This window comes from Pezoporus occidentalis, unplaced genomic scaffold, assembly GCF_034315485.1.
Source record: "Pezoporus occidentalis ecotype Australia unplaced genomic scaffold, CSIRO_AGI_Poc_V1 ctg101, whole genome shotgun sequence".
NCBI lineage: Eukaryota > Metazoa > Chordata > Aves > Psittaciformes > Psittacidae > Pezoporus > Pezoporus occidentalis.
Window position 1 is genome coordinate 1734189 of NW_026912791.1, and position 16243 is coordinate 1750431.

Here is a 16243-nt window from a genome sequence, read left to right on the forward strand (position 1 = left end):
ATCATCCCAAGATCCAGACTAGTCTTATTCATCATCATTAGCATGACTAATCGATTCTAAAAGTATTTCTGATACTATTTTACATTGTAACTCATTCCTCAGACCAGAGGTGGTACTGCACAGGTAAATAAACTGAACTGACCCCTGTAAATTTCAAGTTCTAATTGAAATTGGTGTGTTTCAGAAGATAGGAGGGCTCACATAGTTATGGCTGTATCTTAGTACTGTTCTGATCCCTCTGTAAACGTTCTTGGACCAGCTGTAGTGGTGTATGGACAGTCTTGTGGGAAGCTGCAGGCAGCTGCAGGGTGCCCTAGGCACTGCATAAAGGCCCCATGTAACCTGACATCTCAGCAGTGAGTTTCCATACATTATGCAGGGAGACTGAGTAATGAATTCCAAGCCAGCAGTGTCACTCAAAACTTCATAAATGAAAATGCTAATCACAGCTGTAAAGAGCATGAGTGGATTGAGGTTTTTCTTGTATGACTATTTGTAGGTAATTAGGATGAAGTCATGTGGGGAAACTCCTCCTTTATGTACAGCACGTGCTGGAGAGAAGGTTCACGTTGTGAGCTGGGTTACTACAAGTTCCTAAGAGAAAACCTTGATAGGGGGAAATATTTATTAGCATTTTTTTCTTTTCATCTGTAAATGTACCTGTGTGGCTACTCTATGCTCTTTGAGCTCTTGTATGATTTAATTTCACACTGCAATTACTTAGTATAATGGAAAGGTCTTTCACCATCTCCCCCACTCTACTCCCCATTCATAAATAAATGCATATCACAGATACAGATCACAGGAATCCTTTCCAGCTCTTAACTCATCATCCAGCTCAGCCAAAACCTTGAAATAAAAATTGCACTGAGTGTTTTGAAGTGCAGCACATCCGGGCTTTGCAGGTGGAAGGTGGGAATGCCCACTGGAAATTCCTGCTCTCCTCACTTAAAATCACGCTGAGTCCCTGTATGACCCTTCCCTCTACCAACAGTCCAGATTTGCAGAGTCCTTGAGACAACCAGGTCCCAGATGCGTGAGGGTTCTTAACATCAGTACCATGGGAATTCCCTGTATCACAGTAGCAAGTGATGCTAGGGTGAAATCCACTCAATACTGGATTCTTGCAGTCTAGATTTGAAGTTTTATTTGCATGGTCTAAGCATACAGCCCCGTGAAAAGCATAGAAACATGTGCCAAAGATGACAAAGATGAATTGTGTGTAGTTGCAGTCTTGCAGTTGGTAGGTTGCAAAATGTGATCTTGCCAAGCTGCCAAGATCTATCCAGCAGCAATCCAAGACTGAATAATACAATTAACCTACATTCCTGTGTCACAAACAAGTAGGCATGCAGTCGGACAGTTAGAATCAGGAATGCGTATTGCCTTTTTACTGGTGCAGTATCTGTCTGCTGGGAGGCAACACCATTTCAAGCCCCTTAAAATCAAAATCACCAAACTTAGGTCATGTTTCAAGCATTTATTCTTTCCGTTTCTTTAGAAGAGTCACTTAAATGCTGCTGTTGTTTCCTGTCCATCCTGGCATAATGGTGGTAATATTTACTCACTTGCTTCAGAATTCTGTTTATGAAGACTTTTAAGTTGTAAGTAATGTATCAGCATGAAATACTGTATCATTTATTGTTTTTCTTATGCTGGAATTTCTCTGCTAGGACTTGAGAATGGTCCTTTAATAGGTGTGTTTCTAAAAAATACTTTTCTATTTAGAAACTGAAAAGGGTCCTTTTTGTTTGTGTCTCTAACTTCTATGTTGTCTTTTGAGATGGGGAAGGGAGAGAGAATGATGAAATCTGTGGGGCAGGTCTCACCTCCCTGATGGCTCTGCTGAAGCATTTACCTTGACTTTTGTGTATGCTGCTACACTCTGTAGTAGCTCACAAGCTTCTAGTCACAGTGTCTGCAGGAGTCCTAGTTCATCTGACCATGCAGGAGTAGACCATGATGAGTGATTTAGTAGCTTTATTGCATAAATTTAGAGATAATAATTCAGTCCATATTCCCACATAAAAAAAAACACCACCGTGAAAGAGAGCTGTTTTGTCTGCTCACCAAGGCCTGCAAGTGTTTGATCTGTGTTGTTTGCCTGTGAAAGATGCCTCTGAACTCTTAGCAAAAAGTTCAAAGCTGTTCTGCCAGTGTTTCCCAAGTGTGAAATAAGAGTATTTTCTTCTGCTCATCTTTTGCCTTTTTTATTAAATAATGACTCTTTCAGGGCCAGAATGGTCTGTTGTTATAGGTATGCACAGAACTTGACTTCAGCAAAGCCTTTGACACAGTCTCCCACAGCATCCTCACGGCTAAATTGAGGAAGTGTGGACTGGATGACCAGGTAGTGAGGTGGACTGCGAACTGGCTGAAGGAGAGAAGCCAGAGAGTTGTAGTCTATGGGGCGGAGTCTAGTTGGAGGCCTGTAACTAGTGGAGTGCCTCAAGGGTCAGTACTGGGACTGGTCTTATTTAATATATATCAATGATTTAGATGAGGGAATTGAGTGTACTATCAGCAAGTTTGCTGATGACACTAAGCTGGGAGGAGTGGCTGACACGCCAGAAGGCTGTGCTGCCATCCAGCGAGACCTGGACAGGCTGGAGAGTTGGGCAGGGAATAACGGGATGAAATATAACAAGGGAAAGTGTAGAGTCCTGCATCTGGGCAGGAACAACCCCAGGTTCCAGTATAGGTTGGGGAACGACCTGCTAGAGAGCAGTGTAGGGGAGAGGGACCTGGGGGTCCTAGTGGACGACAGGATGACCATGAGCCAATACTGTGCCCTTGTGGCTAAGAAGGCCAATGGCATCCTGGGATGTATTAGAAGGGCAGTGGTTAGTAGGTCGAGAGAGGTCCTCCTTCCCCTCTACTCTGCCCTGGTGAGACCCCATCTGGAATATTGTGTCCAGTTCTGGGCCCCTCAGTTCAAGAAGGACAGGGAGCTGCTGGAGAGAGTCCAGCGCAGGGCAACCAAGATGATTAAGGGAGTGGAGCATCTCCCTTATGAGGAAAGACTGAGGGAGCTGGGTCTTTATAGTTTAGAGAAGAGGAGACTGAGGGGTGACCTTATAAGTGTCTATAAATATATAAAGGGGGAGTGTCACGAGGATGGAGCCAGGCTCTACTCAGTGGCAAACAATGATAGGACAAGGGGTAATGGGTACAAACTGGAACACAAGAGGTTCCACTTAAACTTGAGAAGGAACTTCTTCTCAGTGAGGGTGACGGAACACTGGAACAGGCTGCCCAGGGAGGTTGTGGAGTCTCCTTCCCTGGAGACATTCAAAACCCGCCTGGACACATTCCTGTGTAACATTATCTAGGTGTTCCTGCTCTGGCAGGGGGATTGGACTAGATGATCTTTTGAGGTCCCTTCCAATCTCCAGCATACTGTGATACTGTGATACTGTGAACACCCACGTGTGAATTCTGGCTTGGGCCTGTAGTGGCTGCTACAAGTAAAGCAACATAGTGTGAGGGGTTTTATGGTCACTAGAAAATAAATAGATTGAGTGAAGTTATAATTTCCCTAAAATGGACTTGAAGCTGGGAGGATACCAATCACAAGGTAACTAGAAAATGTGTACTGATTTGGTTACTATTAACAACAACAAAATTCACCTTTAGATTATTAGTAAAGGCATAGAAAACACTGGCATGATACTGTAGATATAAAGTAATTGGTCACCCCTATCTTGGATACCATGCAAAGATCCTCTCATCTTAAAAAAGTCCATAAAAGTGGAAAGAGAGAAGGGCAATAAAGATGATCCCAAAGACATGGAACAGCTGTCTTATAAATAATAATTGAGTTGGCTGTGAGTTTTTGGTCTTGAAATGACTGAGAGGAGAAAAGATGTAGGTCTAAAACTATGCACAGTACGACAAAAATGGGTACCAATCAACCTGTCTGCTCCAGTACAAGAAGTAGGGCACATCAGACAAAGCTAATGGGAACAATACTCAAACCAAATGTTTGATGTGCTGGGCAGCAGGCCTGTGGAGGACACCTTCCAGTTCATTGCCATGGAAGCTGCTGATACTGAGAGCTAGGACAGGCCCAATGAGTGGGTAAGTACACAGTGGGGGAAAGGAATAAAAATTACTACATACCAAAGTCACATCCGACTCGGGAAGTTCTCTGCAGTGGAAGCAGTAGGAGGTTGAAAGCTTACTGGCCTATAACACACCTCCCGTTTTCACTCTTCCTTAGGCATTCCTTTAAGCCGGGATTTGGGACAAGATGGACCCTTCTGCAAACCCCTATATGTTTCTGTAGTTATAAAGCACTGTATGTGCTACAGCCATCCCTATGATACCACCAGCTGCTCAATTGCTATCTCAAAAACTCTTACCTTTCTAATTTATCCCTGATGTCCTTCCACTTAATGGGCATGAAGCGTGGGTCTCTCTAGAGTGCGTGCCTGGGAAACAGTGTCCATCTAGGATTTCTCAGTCATCTGTAATTGTAATCTGAACTTTGTGGCCAGGGCAGTGCCTTGACTGACAGCTTTCTGATGATTCAGTGAATGTCACTGGTGAAGTCACTTTTAGCTGCTCGACAACAAAGAACTTAGGCAGGACTGAAAGTTTCCTGTTCTTGATGTAGGGGCTCTCTTTGTGTGATTCTGTCATATTACATTACATGGTTGTGGTGCTCTATCCTTCATCAGAATAACTTAGTTTATAATACAAAGGAATGTGAAAATTACAGGTCCATAACTACTAGAATCACCCTTGGGTTTTTCAATTTGTGTTTTTTTGCTTGTGGGTGTTTGGGTTTTGTGTGTGTGTGGTTTTGTTTGTTTGTTTGTTTGTGAGACACTTCAGGAGCTATTTTCCCACATTCAAGGGATATAGTTTTTAACAAGGGTAGCCTGCAGTGCTACAGGTACATGCTACTTTGTGCTGGTGGCTTACTGCCTTAAAATAATCTGTAAAAACCCATGCATCCTTTTTAGAAATGTTTTACTAGAAACCCTATTTCCATCTGGGAAGCTGAAAGAGCAAAGCAAGCAGACAGGATGTCATGTATGTGCAGAATTCATTTCACCAGAGACCCAGTTGTGTCCCCTTAACTGCAAGGTTTATCATAAATGCAAAGCATCAGGCGTTGTGGGTGTCCTTCGCTTTGGGCGTAGTGGGGCAGAATGCTGTAGGTGTAGCACACTTGCATGGGCCTGTCATGGAGAACTGAACTTCTGTTCCTGTTTGTTTCCAATGAAAAAAACTAAAGCTTGTTCTCTGATACTGGTGGGCTTGCATTACTAGCGGTATGCCTGGTGGTTGCTGAAGTGCTGGAACAGCAATGGTAGGTTTTGTTCACCCAGCTGGGGGGAACTGCACCATGAATGATTTTGATGAAATCAAATGTATGCAGATTGTAAAATACCCCAACTAGTTCTTTTAGAGACAACGTATGCTGGCTTGTTAAGAACAGTTGTCTTGCTACTGGTCGGCTGATGGAAGAGCTTTGACCTTACAGACCAGGACCAAACTGAAGACATTCTGTGTCATCAAGAATCTGAAAAACTTCTGTAAGTTTTTATACACAGGATTTATATCAGGATGGCAATTGGACAGAATTTCAAAATTATATCTGAATATGAGATATGTACCAAGTATTTTGGTACGGTTCTAACTTGGGAAAACTAAAATGAAAACTGAATATTTTCATACAACAGGTGAACCCTAGTTCCCTTCATAAACTACTTAACCTGGACCACCCCTCCTCACTTTTGTGATCCTACGGCAGGTTTCCAAGGTCCGGCTATGGAAAGATGTCATGGGCCCCCGGGGTCTGCGCTGCCCGGGTGACACCACAGGAGCGTGCTCAGCACGCCTCTGCCGCCTCTTGTGCTGATGGCGTGATTCCCCTGCTGGGCGCTGCCGGTGAGTAACGCTGTAGCCCGTGACTCCCCTGCACCCCATCACCCAGACATAGCAACAGCCCTGCCTCTCCCGCCGAGGACAAGCCCAAAGGCGTCCCCTGGCATTACGAAACGCAGGAACTCCCCTTCCCCGCGACCCCTGGCGCTCGGGGAAGCGTGCGGAACAAGCACACATACCCCAGCAGCGCCCCGAAACCGCTGCCGAATGGTGGGCAACGAGAGGCCGGGCAGCACAGGCCCGCTCCGCACCAAGGGGGACGCCGCCGCCTCCTTCCCGCCGCAGGGAGCCGCTCTGCCCCACAGCGCCCCCGCCGCCATTTCGCCCTTCGCGCCGCCCGCCACCCTCAGCGGGCGCTGTGGCGCCGGCGCGGAGCCCATAAAAGGCCGCGACAGCACCGGCCGCGTGTCCGTGTGTGCCGGTGTGTGGCCGTCAGCGCGCCTGCGGCATGCTGGCGCTGAGCGCTGCCCGCCGCCTGCTTCGCCCGCCCGGGACCCTGCTGCTGCCGTCGGGGCTCGCCTGCATGTGTGCGGCCGGTGCCCGTGGCTGTGCCACGGCCGCCGCCGGCTCGGCGAACCCAGTGGTGTACATGGACGTGTCTGCTGACAACCAGCCGCTGGGACGCGTCGTGCTAGAGGTAGGGGAGTGGGGGCTCCCGGCAGCTCACCCGCGGCCCGGGCCCGATGCCCGGGGAGCCGAGGGCGGTGGGACACCTGAGCATGGCGGCCGGTGAGCGCAAGGTCAGGGCAGGCCAGCGGGGCGGTGGCTACGAGGCTAACAGCGCCGGCTTCTGGCCCGGGGGAACGCGATGGCCGCCGCCGGTGTGGGCCTGAAGGGTCGGGGAGGTCGCGGTCCCGCGGGACTGATGGATCCGCTTCTAGGGCGGAGATGGTGCAGAGGTGGCTCCTTCCCAAGTGGTAGGCGGGCAGGGGCTGGAAGAGAGCGGCATGGAGTGCTTGGCTTCGGTTTGCCACGGTAGCGCTCTCCTGTGTCGATAGCTGGGGTCACCCCTGCGGGACGGGTCTGCGGGGTCTGGTGCTCGGGGCGCCTGCGGCTCCTGAGCTGAGGGGCAGATTGGGCCGTGTCATGGCAGGGAGCCTCAGCGGCAGAAGTCCTGGAGGCATGGTGTGAAAGCAGAAACGCTGAGCAAGGCTGAGCTCAGTACCGCAGGTACCGCTGGGTGGACAGGGGCAAGCGCGGTTCCCACAGTGACAACGCACCCGAAGCCCCAGCGCGGCTCTGGGTTCTGCGCCGCCAGTGAGGGGCCGGGCGCTCGCCTGGTTGCTCCGGGGGCAGCGTGCCATAGAGGTCTTCGGCCACAATTCCAGCTCCGTCCTGCTTTCCCCCTTTTCTTTTCCGGGGCACTTTCTATGTGATTCTCAGTTTTCAGTGTTCTGAGGTACTGCTGCTGTGTGCTGTGTGTACCCTGAGAGGTTTGCACAGCTCTGTTTGAACTGGGAGCCGGCTCAGAAGCCAGATAGCAACCAGCTCTGTCTCTGAACATTCGGTCTCCGAAATAATCGGGCCTTTAAAGACGGCCTGAACACACAAACTGCAGCACACTCTGCTCTTACAAAAGCACCGAGACTTTAATTGTGGTGTACCACATATCCTTAGGGTCGGGCACGTGCCTCTGAATGAACGTGTTGTGTTTGGGAGGAATGAGGGCTGTGCTCCAGAACCACGCACTAGATGGGGAATGCTGCTCTTCCAAATTGGTCCCTACTGAGGGAATTGATTGTGGCCTTCTGCCTTCAGCACCCACTCTGGGTCTGTGTCAATAGATGTTTTAAACATAGTTCATAAGGGTTCTCTCTGAAAGGGGTTCCCTTGAGGCCAGGGCCGGATTTATTCTTCTTCATTGAAAGTGTCAGCATATAAATTAATTGGATGCTAGCAGCTGTCCTGTTCTCAGGAGGTAGCACTTGAAGGAGTCAAAGGTAAAAGTATTGCTGTGCAAGTTTCTTATTCATCAATGAGATTTAGTAAATAGCTGGATTGTGTTAGAAAAAATAGCATTGGTGTTACTGTATTGCTTGTTGCAGTATTTAATTCCGTTTAAAAATTTTTTGTTTGCCCAGTTTACAGAAAATCAGAATGCATTGCAGCATCAAAGCCTTGAATATTTGGCAAAGTTGTGCTTAGATTCAGCTGCAAATTATAGGCATCCAAGGAAAGTATCCTGAGGAAGGAACATTGATTCTTGCCACAGCTGTACTGTTTCTAGGGGGCTGCTGCTGGTTACTGTCAGGATGTGTGACTACATAAAACTTTGGTCTGACATGGTATGGCCACAGTTGTATCAATTATAATCTACATTTTTAGCATTGTTAAAAAATGCATACTAATCAAAATCAGATTTTTTTGTTGGTAACAAAGATGTATGGTATATGACGCACAGTTTCTGCTCTTCTTTTTCCTTTGCTTTTCTGCAGATTTCTACAGGTGACCCTGTGCTGGGGAGACTCTCCAGCTGTATCCAGACTGGCTATGATTGAATCCCTGGGTTCCATTGTTAAAGATTCTTCTTTGTTATTGCTAAATTGTTGTGTGATCCATGAAGTCATTAGACACTGCTCAAGTTGCTCTTTGTTAACCAGCCAAAAGCTGTGTTGAGGACATACTTTTAATTACTAACAATGTCTTAACCTGTTATTGGAATTTTGAGTGGCTTGTGGTATCAGCTAGCTTATCACGTTGGGAAGAAGGCTCAGTTATACCAACCTCCCATATAGAAGTTTTTCTATGTATGTATGACAAAGCTGACTTACTAATTTGTCTTTCTTTAACAGCTGAAAGCTGATGTGGTTCCAAAGACAGCAGGTAAGGCAGCACCTCCAGAATTTCATACTTAAATATTTAAGATTTAGATTGTGATTTGCAGGAACAAGAATATTCTTTTACCTTTTGGAAAGTATTTTCATGTTCCATCCCCATTTGTTAAGTAGAGAAGTACGATATGAACTTTGTGAGAACAGTGCTAGTGAGGAGTTATTTCTTGTTGTTTCAAATAGTTTCATTTTGTAATTTGCACCAAGATGGTGCAGTCCATATGTTGAATTGTCAGTGGTGAATATGTTTAAAAGCACATTAGTTTGCATTGAAATCAAATCAAATTGGAAAGGGTAAACCTAAGGGATGGTGTCTTTTGGAGATTTCAAAGCGTGGATAGGGTTTTGTCATTACCTGATTACTGCACTCATGTTACAACATTTTTGTGTTTTATCACATGCTTCCTTCCTCATCTGCTTATTTAGTGGGTCTGAAAAACTTGTACTTTTCTTTCAGTTCCTGGTAGATTAATATCCTTAAAAACCACTCCGATAGCAAACCAACCCAACCAACCAACCAAAACCCCATCATCCTCACGGTTACTGTAGAGAACACAGGCATAAAAGTCATAAAATGAAACCTTTGACTCCAGAGTAGTGGGTTTGGGAGCGGGGTGTGTGTATGGAGTTAATATGTTAACAGCAAAATAAAATGGAGATGGAAAAGGATGGTGTTTGTACCCCGTACTGAGGCCAATCAAGTTTTGTTTTCTCAGCATTATAACAGAGTTGGCTTTTAAAGAATGGAAATAACTAATAATACCACCTTAAAGATATTGTAAAACCTCTGCAGTGTATAAACTTGGGACATAGTGAATCTAGGTGTGTTTGTTTATATTATGTATCATATATGGCAAAATAATATTTTATGCTTGTTTTCACAGAAAACTTTAGAGCACTTTGTACTGGTGAAAAAGGATTTGGGTATAAAGGATCCACTTTTCACAGAGTGATTCCTTCATTTATGTGCCAGGTAATGCTTTTTGTTTCCTTTGCTATTGAATTTATCTGCATGTTATTTATATATTCTTAGAACCAGTTAGATTAGTAATGTTCTAAGTGGATGTGCTCTAACCTTTGCTAACTACAGAATAAAGAAGTGGCAGTGTGCCTTACATCTCTGATTATTTTTTCTTTTTGCTATGGTTCCTTCTTAGAACATCTTTTGTACAAATAAATAAGTTATATGTAGACTGTCTTAAAAAGACTGTCTTAAATCTTTCTGCTTCTGTATAGCAGTGTACTTTAGCGTGGGGCATGCTTGGCAAAATGACACTTGTTTGGGGGAAGCGTTTGTGGGTAGAATGACAATCAACCTTGTGTTCTGAGTGAGCTAAGAAAACACCATGTCCTTTCTTTATTCCTAGTAGAATAGTCTGTCCACAACAGAACATGTGTTTTTTAGAAAAAAAATATTTTTTTTTTTTTTCCTGAACATTTCCCTAATGTGGAGGGGAGGAGGGAACCAAAAGGGTTGGTTGGGGTCGATCTTTGGGATGGCACACTGGAAATGGATTTTGTTTTGATTTAAACGATGAATCTGTAAGAAAATGTGAGAAGGTTGTAGTAAACTGCTTTAGTTATTAACTGATGACTGTGATGGTGGCCCCTCCTGAATTTTTTTATTGTAAGTGAAGAACACAGCTGTCAGAACAAGAGGCTGTAGTTCTATGACCTATTTCTAAGAAGAGAAAGGGGACAAGTGTGCTGTAAAGTACATATTTTCTTGCCTTTGACATGGAAAGTAAGGTTTTGTGATGCTGACAAAGGGACAAAGTTTAGATGTCCTGCTGGCGTCAGAAATACATAAATATAAGAAAAATAGAAATCCTACTTTAATGCTGCCACTAATTTGTGAAGTTCTGTGTATGTCTGTTCTTACCTGCCTTTTTTGTCCCCACAAAAAAAAACACAAAATGAGGATACTCCATGGCTGACTCCATGCTGTGATGATATGATGAATTGATATTTAGGAATTACTTGGAAGTCATTACTGAAGTGGAAATACAGTCATAGGTTTCACATCTTTTAAAGTGAGAGGGGACAGTAGAGGCCTTTCCACATGTTGAAATAGTGTTAATATGATTCAGGCAATTGGTATAGCCTAATTGAGGTCATCATACCTAAGACTTGACAATTCAGATGCCTCCACATGGCATGCAGCCTGTAGAGCATACCTCTGGGCCTATGTAGGAGTAGCTGTAGCACCACCTGTAATAGATTACTCAAGGTGGGAATGGGAGGATGAACATGATGTGAAATACTTGTTAGGTGTGAGTTCTTTGTGATGTCTCTTCTGGGAGAGGAAATTGCAGATTGCTGGGAGCAGTGTTTAGTAGCCACTCTTGCGAGTTGCTGGGGATTTTTGTTTGGGTTTTGTGTGTCTAACCCAAGACAGATGGTCACATCTATCTCAGCAAGCAGAGTAAATCTGAGGAAAGTCTAAAGTAGCTGAGGTGTAACACAAACAACAAGACCTAGAAGTAGCAAATAGTAATATTGGAGATGCTGACCAGTGTTAATACCTGTTGGAAGAGAGAGAGAAAGAGGAAAGGTTTGATGTCTTGCCTATGGTAATGATTTAGGGTGATTTTGTTTTGAGGCATTTGAGGTGTTTCCGAAAATTACTGCTACCATTTATTGCATCACATTTGGGAGCGAGGCTGGCAACACAGAAAGGTGGCTGTTGCAGTTATGGATGTTAGTTGGAGAATATCAGCAATATCTGGAGCAGAAATTTAGCTTGCTTGTACCTTCATCTGGTTACATGGGTTTAAATCCTCACATGACCATATTCATTCTTAACCTGAAGACAATTTGCTCATTTTATTTCTTTTAAATTGGAGTGAGTATACTTTCAATAGCATAATTTCTGATGTAAAGTGATGCTTGTGTGCTATTAAAGTTAATAGCAGTTTCCATTTCAGGGTGGTGACTTCACAAATCATAATGGAACTGGTGGAAAATCCATTTATGGCAGTAGATTTCCAGATGAAAATTTCATACTTAAGCACATAGGACCTGGTAAACAAACATACTTTTTCTACCTTCTGCTGACTATCACCTATAATGAAACATTTTTTATGAAGATGTATTAAAAAAAAAAATAAGATGGGAGGGACACTTGCTAGTTGGAGAAATATCCAGAAGTTTAACAGTGCGTGGTCCCTGGCATGAGCTTGTTTGTGTAGACTGACAAAGTAGGACTGACACTGTAAGTCTGTAACAGGTGACATTGCCACTCTTGCTCTTGCTGTAAAAGGGACTGCAGAATAAGGTATTTTTATGTTTTTTTTTGCATTTGACTTACAAGTTCTGCAGAGGTGAAATTACTGCTTTTATTGTCCTCTTTCGTAGCGTAAAGTCATAGACTTTGCTTCTCCAGTAATCATCTAAGTAAACATTGAAACAAAGTGATCTGGGATTTCTTATTTACTAACATAGGCACATCCTTTTAAGGTCAAATCCAGAGAAAGTAAAGGAAAAGCCATACATAAGGACATTTGATTCAATTCTATAGTCTCTCTTTTTGGATTATTACTTCCTCATCACAGTAAGCTGCTGATGCTGTTGAACCACGGTAGAGGTTAGCTGATGTTAATCACATTCAGAATGTGTACAATGAAGTATATTACTAATGTTCTTGCTGTGGAAAGAGGGGAGGCTGGGCTGGAGGGAATAGTCAAAGGCAAGTCAGTGTGGGCCATCCCATCTTAATCCAACTGTCCATCTTAATCCAAATGTGCAGAGGAAAATTGTCTTCTCTACTGTGTACTTGTTATGCCAAACTAATAAGCTGCTACTTCTGCTGTTCTAGGTGTTCTTTCAATGGCCAATGCAGGACCCAATACAAATGGATCTCAGTTCTTCATTTGCACTGCAAAAACTGACTGGTAGGTTCTCAGCGCTGCGTATTAACCAGTTGAATTGATGCCTGGATCTGGAGCATTTGGTTTTCTTGAGGTTGTGTTTGTTTGTGGTTTAATTGGTTTTTTTTTCGTTGGTTGGTTTGGTAGGTTTTGGTTGGGTTTTTTTTTGTGTGTGTTTGGGGTTGGTTTGTTTGTTAGGTTTTTAATTTTCAAATTACTTGTCTTACAATGGAAAATAAATGGTTATGTGCTACTTGAGGGAGGAGGGTCTGTGCGGGTGACAAAACAGTTGTCCCTCAGAATGCTTCTAAGTCCAGAGCTTAAAGTATTTCACTTGTAGAGCAGTGGTGCCTTTGCCATAGACTTGATCAGCATATGAGATTTATGAAGATCTGCTGACGTTCCTTCACTGAGCTCGGTTTGATTCAGTCTTCATGATATTTTAAGTAAAACTCCCTTTGTGTGTTTGTTTTACAGGCTAGATGGAAAACATGTTGTTTTTGGGTATGTAAAGGAAGGAATGGATGTCGTGAAAAAAATTGAGAGCTTTGGTTCCAAGAGTGGAAAAACCTCCAAAAAGATTGTCATTACTGACTGTGGCCAGCTGTCCTAGCCTTTTGCCTCACCATTCATGAAAACTTCGATGCTGTGAAAAATGAATCATAAAAACATTTCTGATCCCATGAATAGCACCTGTGGAACCACATTTTCCATGTAACTTGGTCCAACTTTTATATTTATATTGAATAATAGTGATTAAAAGTAAAAACAATAACTGAAACTTGTTTTAACTGAGCTGATGTGGTAATCACTCTGCCACCCTGATTTGATAGAATCCCATTGTGTTTTGAAAGAAGTAGCACGGTCATCTGAATGCAGTGTTGATACTGGCCAGAGCTTTTGGATGTTTCAGGTGTTAGGATTGGTGGTGGAGTTGCAACTAAGTGTTCTGTAGTCAGGACTTAGATAGAAATAGAGAAATGCCACATTGGTGCTCATAAAAACCTATTGTTTGTCTCATTTTGAAAAAAATACTAACTAGTGCTCTCAGGGCTGTCAGGTGTTTTCCTTCTGTGTCTCAATTGGAGTCTATGCAATAGAGTTAACATGTGATTGTGAGGTTTTTAAAATTTAATTCTGTTTTAATAATCTTATTTTTTTGTAGTCTCAGGCCACTGTTTAAACCTGAATTCTATCTTACCTGCTCCAGTGGAGCAGTGTGACTTTTGGGTTAAGTAAATTGTGTTAGGTTGAGTTAGCCTACTACTAGGGCTCTGCCTGGGCAGTAAAACCACAAATCAGCCAAAAGATCTTGGGACTTTTTTATTATGCAACTGTGAACTTACTTGAAGTGTGGTTCTGCTCTGAGATCTGGGTCTGTAACGAATACAGCACGGTTCTCAATAGATAGTCTGTTTTTGCATTTTGAGAATGTAATCAGAGTATAGTGAGCTTGCTTGAGTGAGAAAGGTTTCATTGAATTTTTTGTCCTGTTGGTCCTGCAAAGTCAGCCCACATGCGGTATTACTGGGGTTGTGATTTCTTCTCACACATCATCATCATCATAAGTCAAAATTGGTCACCACAGAATCGCAAAGCTTTGCTGTGCAGCAAAATCATTATTGAGGTTGATGCATGAGAAGGAAAGAATTCAGCTGATCAGATAAACACATTTCATTTGTATGAACTGCTGTGTTTTATGTGGCATGCTTGAGCAGTAACAAATGTTGGAAACTCACAACATTGCGTTTAGAATCACTAAGGCTGTAAAGTATTCATGCTTGTGGGAAAAAAGGTTTTGTGCAGTAATCTTGATGCTGAAGAGAAAAATAAAATGTGATGGCTCTCTTCAAATGTGAATTTACTTCAGTTGCATTCTGACAGTATGTGGGTTTAAAACTATTTTGGACTGGATTTGTTTTCTACTGAGAGCTGCATTCTTGTGTGTACAAGGTGGTATTCACAGTGTAATTTTGCAGAAAAGGGAATTGAAAAGCTTTTTATTCTTTCCACCATAGATGCTTCACCTTTCTTTGTAGCATTTTAAAAATATGAATTTGGGTTGGTTTGGCTTATTTAATTTTGATACGATAATGAGAGGGGTTTGTGTTCTCTTAACTTGCAAATGAAAAATAATTAAATACAGTCCCACCACAAAAAACGTCTTTGGTTTTCTTGAAAGCAGGAGTGTGAGGAGCTGAAACCTGTTGGGTTTACTTGGGCTGCTCTTTCTGTCTGTTAATGGATCTGATGCAGTAGTAACAGAAGCCATGCTGTCATTTGGAGAGAAACCCAGCAAGAAATGTGGTACTGGTGCCACGCTTTGCCTCTCACTAGTGAATCTAAAATAGCTGGTGTATGGATAGCCATTTGGGTTTTGAAACTTGTTGGGTTATTTCATCTGATTGCAGAGATAGTGAGGAAAATGTAAATTTACTCCATGGGGTTTTTAATTTCTGAATTCCTTTTTGAAAAGTTGGTAGTTGCAGCTTTTTGCTGGACAGCTGAGGAAAAGTTCCTTCCTTGATGGGTGATCAGAGATGGCATTAAGAATTTATCATCTTCCTGTATTTGTAGGCCAGGAAGTGCAGTGGAAGATACTTTGCCACAAACCAGATGTGCAGAACTGTGTGTTAAGCCTTAAATAAGTAATAGAATTGTGCATGTTAAGATGATGGCTTGCAGTCTTGACTAGAAGATAAATATTAAGCTATGCAGAATAACTGATGAGTAACACTGGTTGCGCTGCCTCGATGGGACTGGCTTTGGTTTCCAGGTACCAGTCTCTATACACTCTTCTCTGCCAGAAGAAATCCTTTGCTGCACAGTACTTAACAGCAGTGTAATATGGGTCCTAATGTTTTGAGAAACTTAAACAGGTCAGTCTCTTAAAGCTTTCTTCTGTAAAGTGTCCTCCTCAAAATGGATTTTTCTGTTGTTCTGTTCTTCCTGCTTTTTAGAATCATAGAATAGTTAGGGTTGGAAAGGACCTGAAGATCGTCAAGTTCCAGCCCCCCTGCCATGGGCAGGGACACCTCACACTAAACCGTGCCACCCAAGGCCTCATCCAACCTCACCTTGAACACCACCAGGGATGGAACATTCACAACTACCTTGGGCAACCCATTCCAGTGCCTCACCACCCTCACAGTAAAGAATTTCTTCCTTATATGCAATCTAAACTTCCCCTGTTTAAGCTTGAACCCGTTACCCCTTGTCCTATCACTACAGTTCCTAATGAAGAGTCCATCCCCAGCATCCCTATAGGCCCCCTTCAGATACTGGAAGGCTGCTATGAGGTCTCCACACAGCCTTCTCTTCAGGCTGAACAGCCCCAACTTCCTCAGCCTGTCTTCATACGGGAGGTGCTCCAGTCCCCTGATCGTCCTCGTGGCCCTCCTCTGCACTTGTTCCAACAGTTCCATGTCCTTTTTATGTTGAGGACACCAGAACCGCACACAATACTCCAGGTGAGGTCTCACAAGAGCAGAGTAGAGGGGCAGGATCACCTCTTTCAACCTGCTGGTCACGCTCCTTTTGATGCAGCCCAGGATACGGCTGGCTTCCTGGGCTGCAAGGGCACACTGAAGATGGCTCATGTTAAGTTTCTCATAGACCAGCACCCCCAACTCCTTCTCTGCAGCG

General features: G+C 43.6%; 1 protein-coding gene across 1 annotated transcript; it reads left to right on the forward strand.

Moving 5' to 3' along the window:
• Window positions 1–6211: 6211 nt before the first annotated feature.
• On the forward strand, window positions 6212–14759 carry PPIF (peptidylprolyl isomerase F). The gene is made up of 6 exons (XM_062613314.1): window positions 6212–6535; window positions 8691–8721; window positions 9614–9702; window positions 11657–11753; window positions 12547–12622; window positions 13076–14759. Exons 1-6 carry the CDS (start codon window positions 6347–6349, stop codon window positions 13209–13211), a joined length of 618 nt encoding a protein of 205 aa, XP_062469298.1. The 5' UTR covers window positions 6212–6346; the 3' UTR covers window positions 13212–14759.
• The last annotated feature ends 1484 nt before the right edge of the window (window positions 14760–16243 follow it).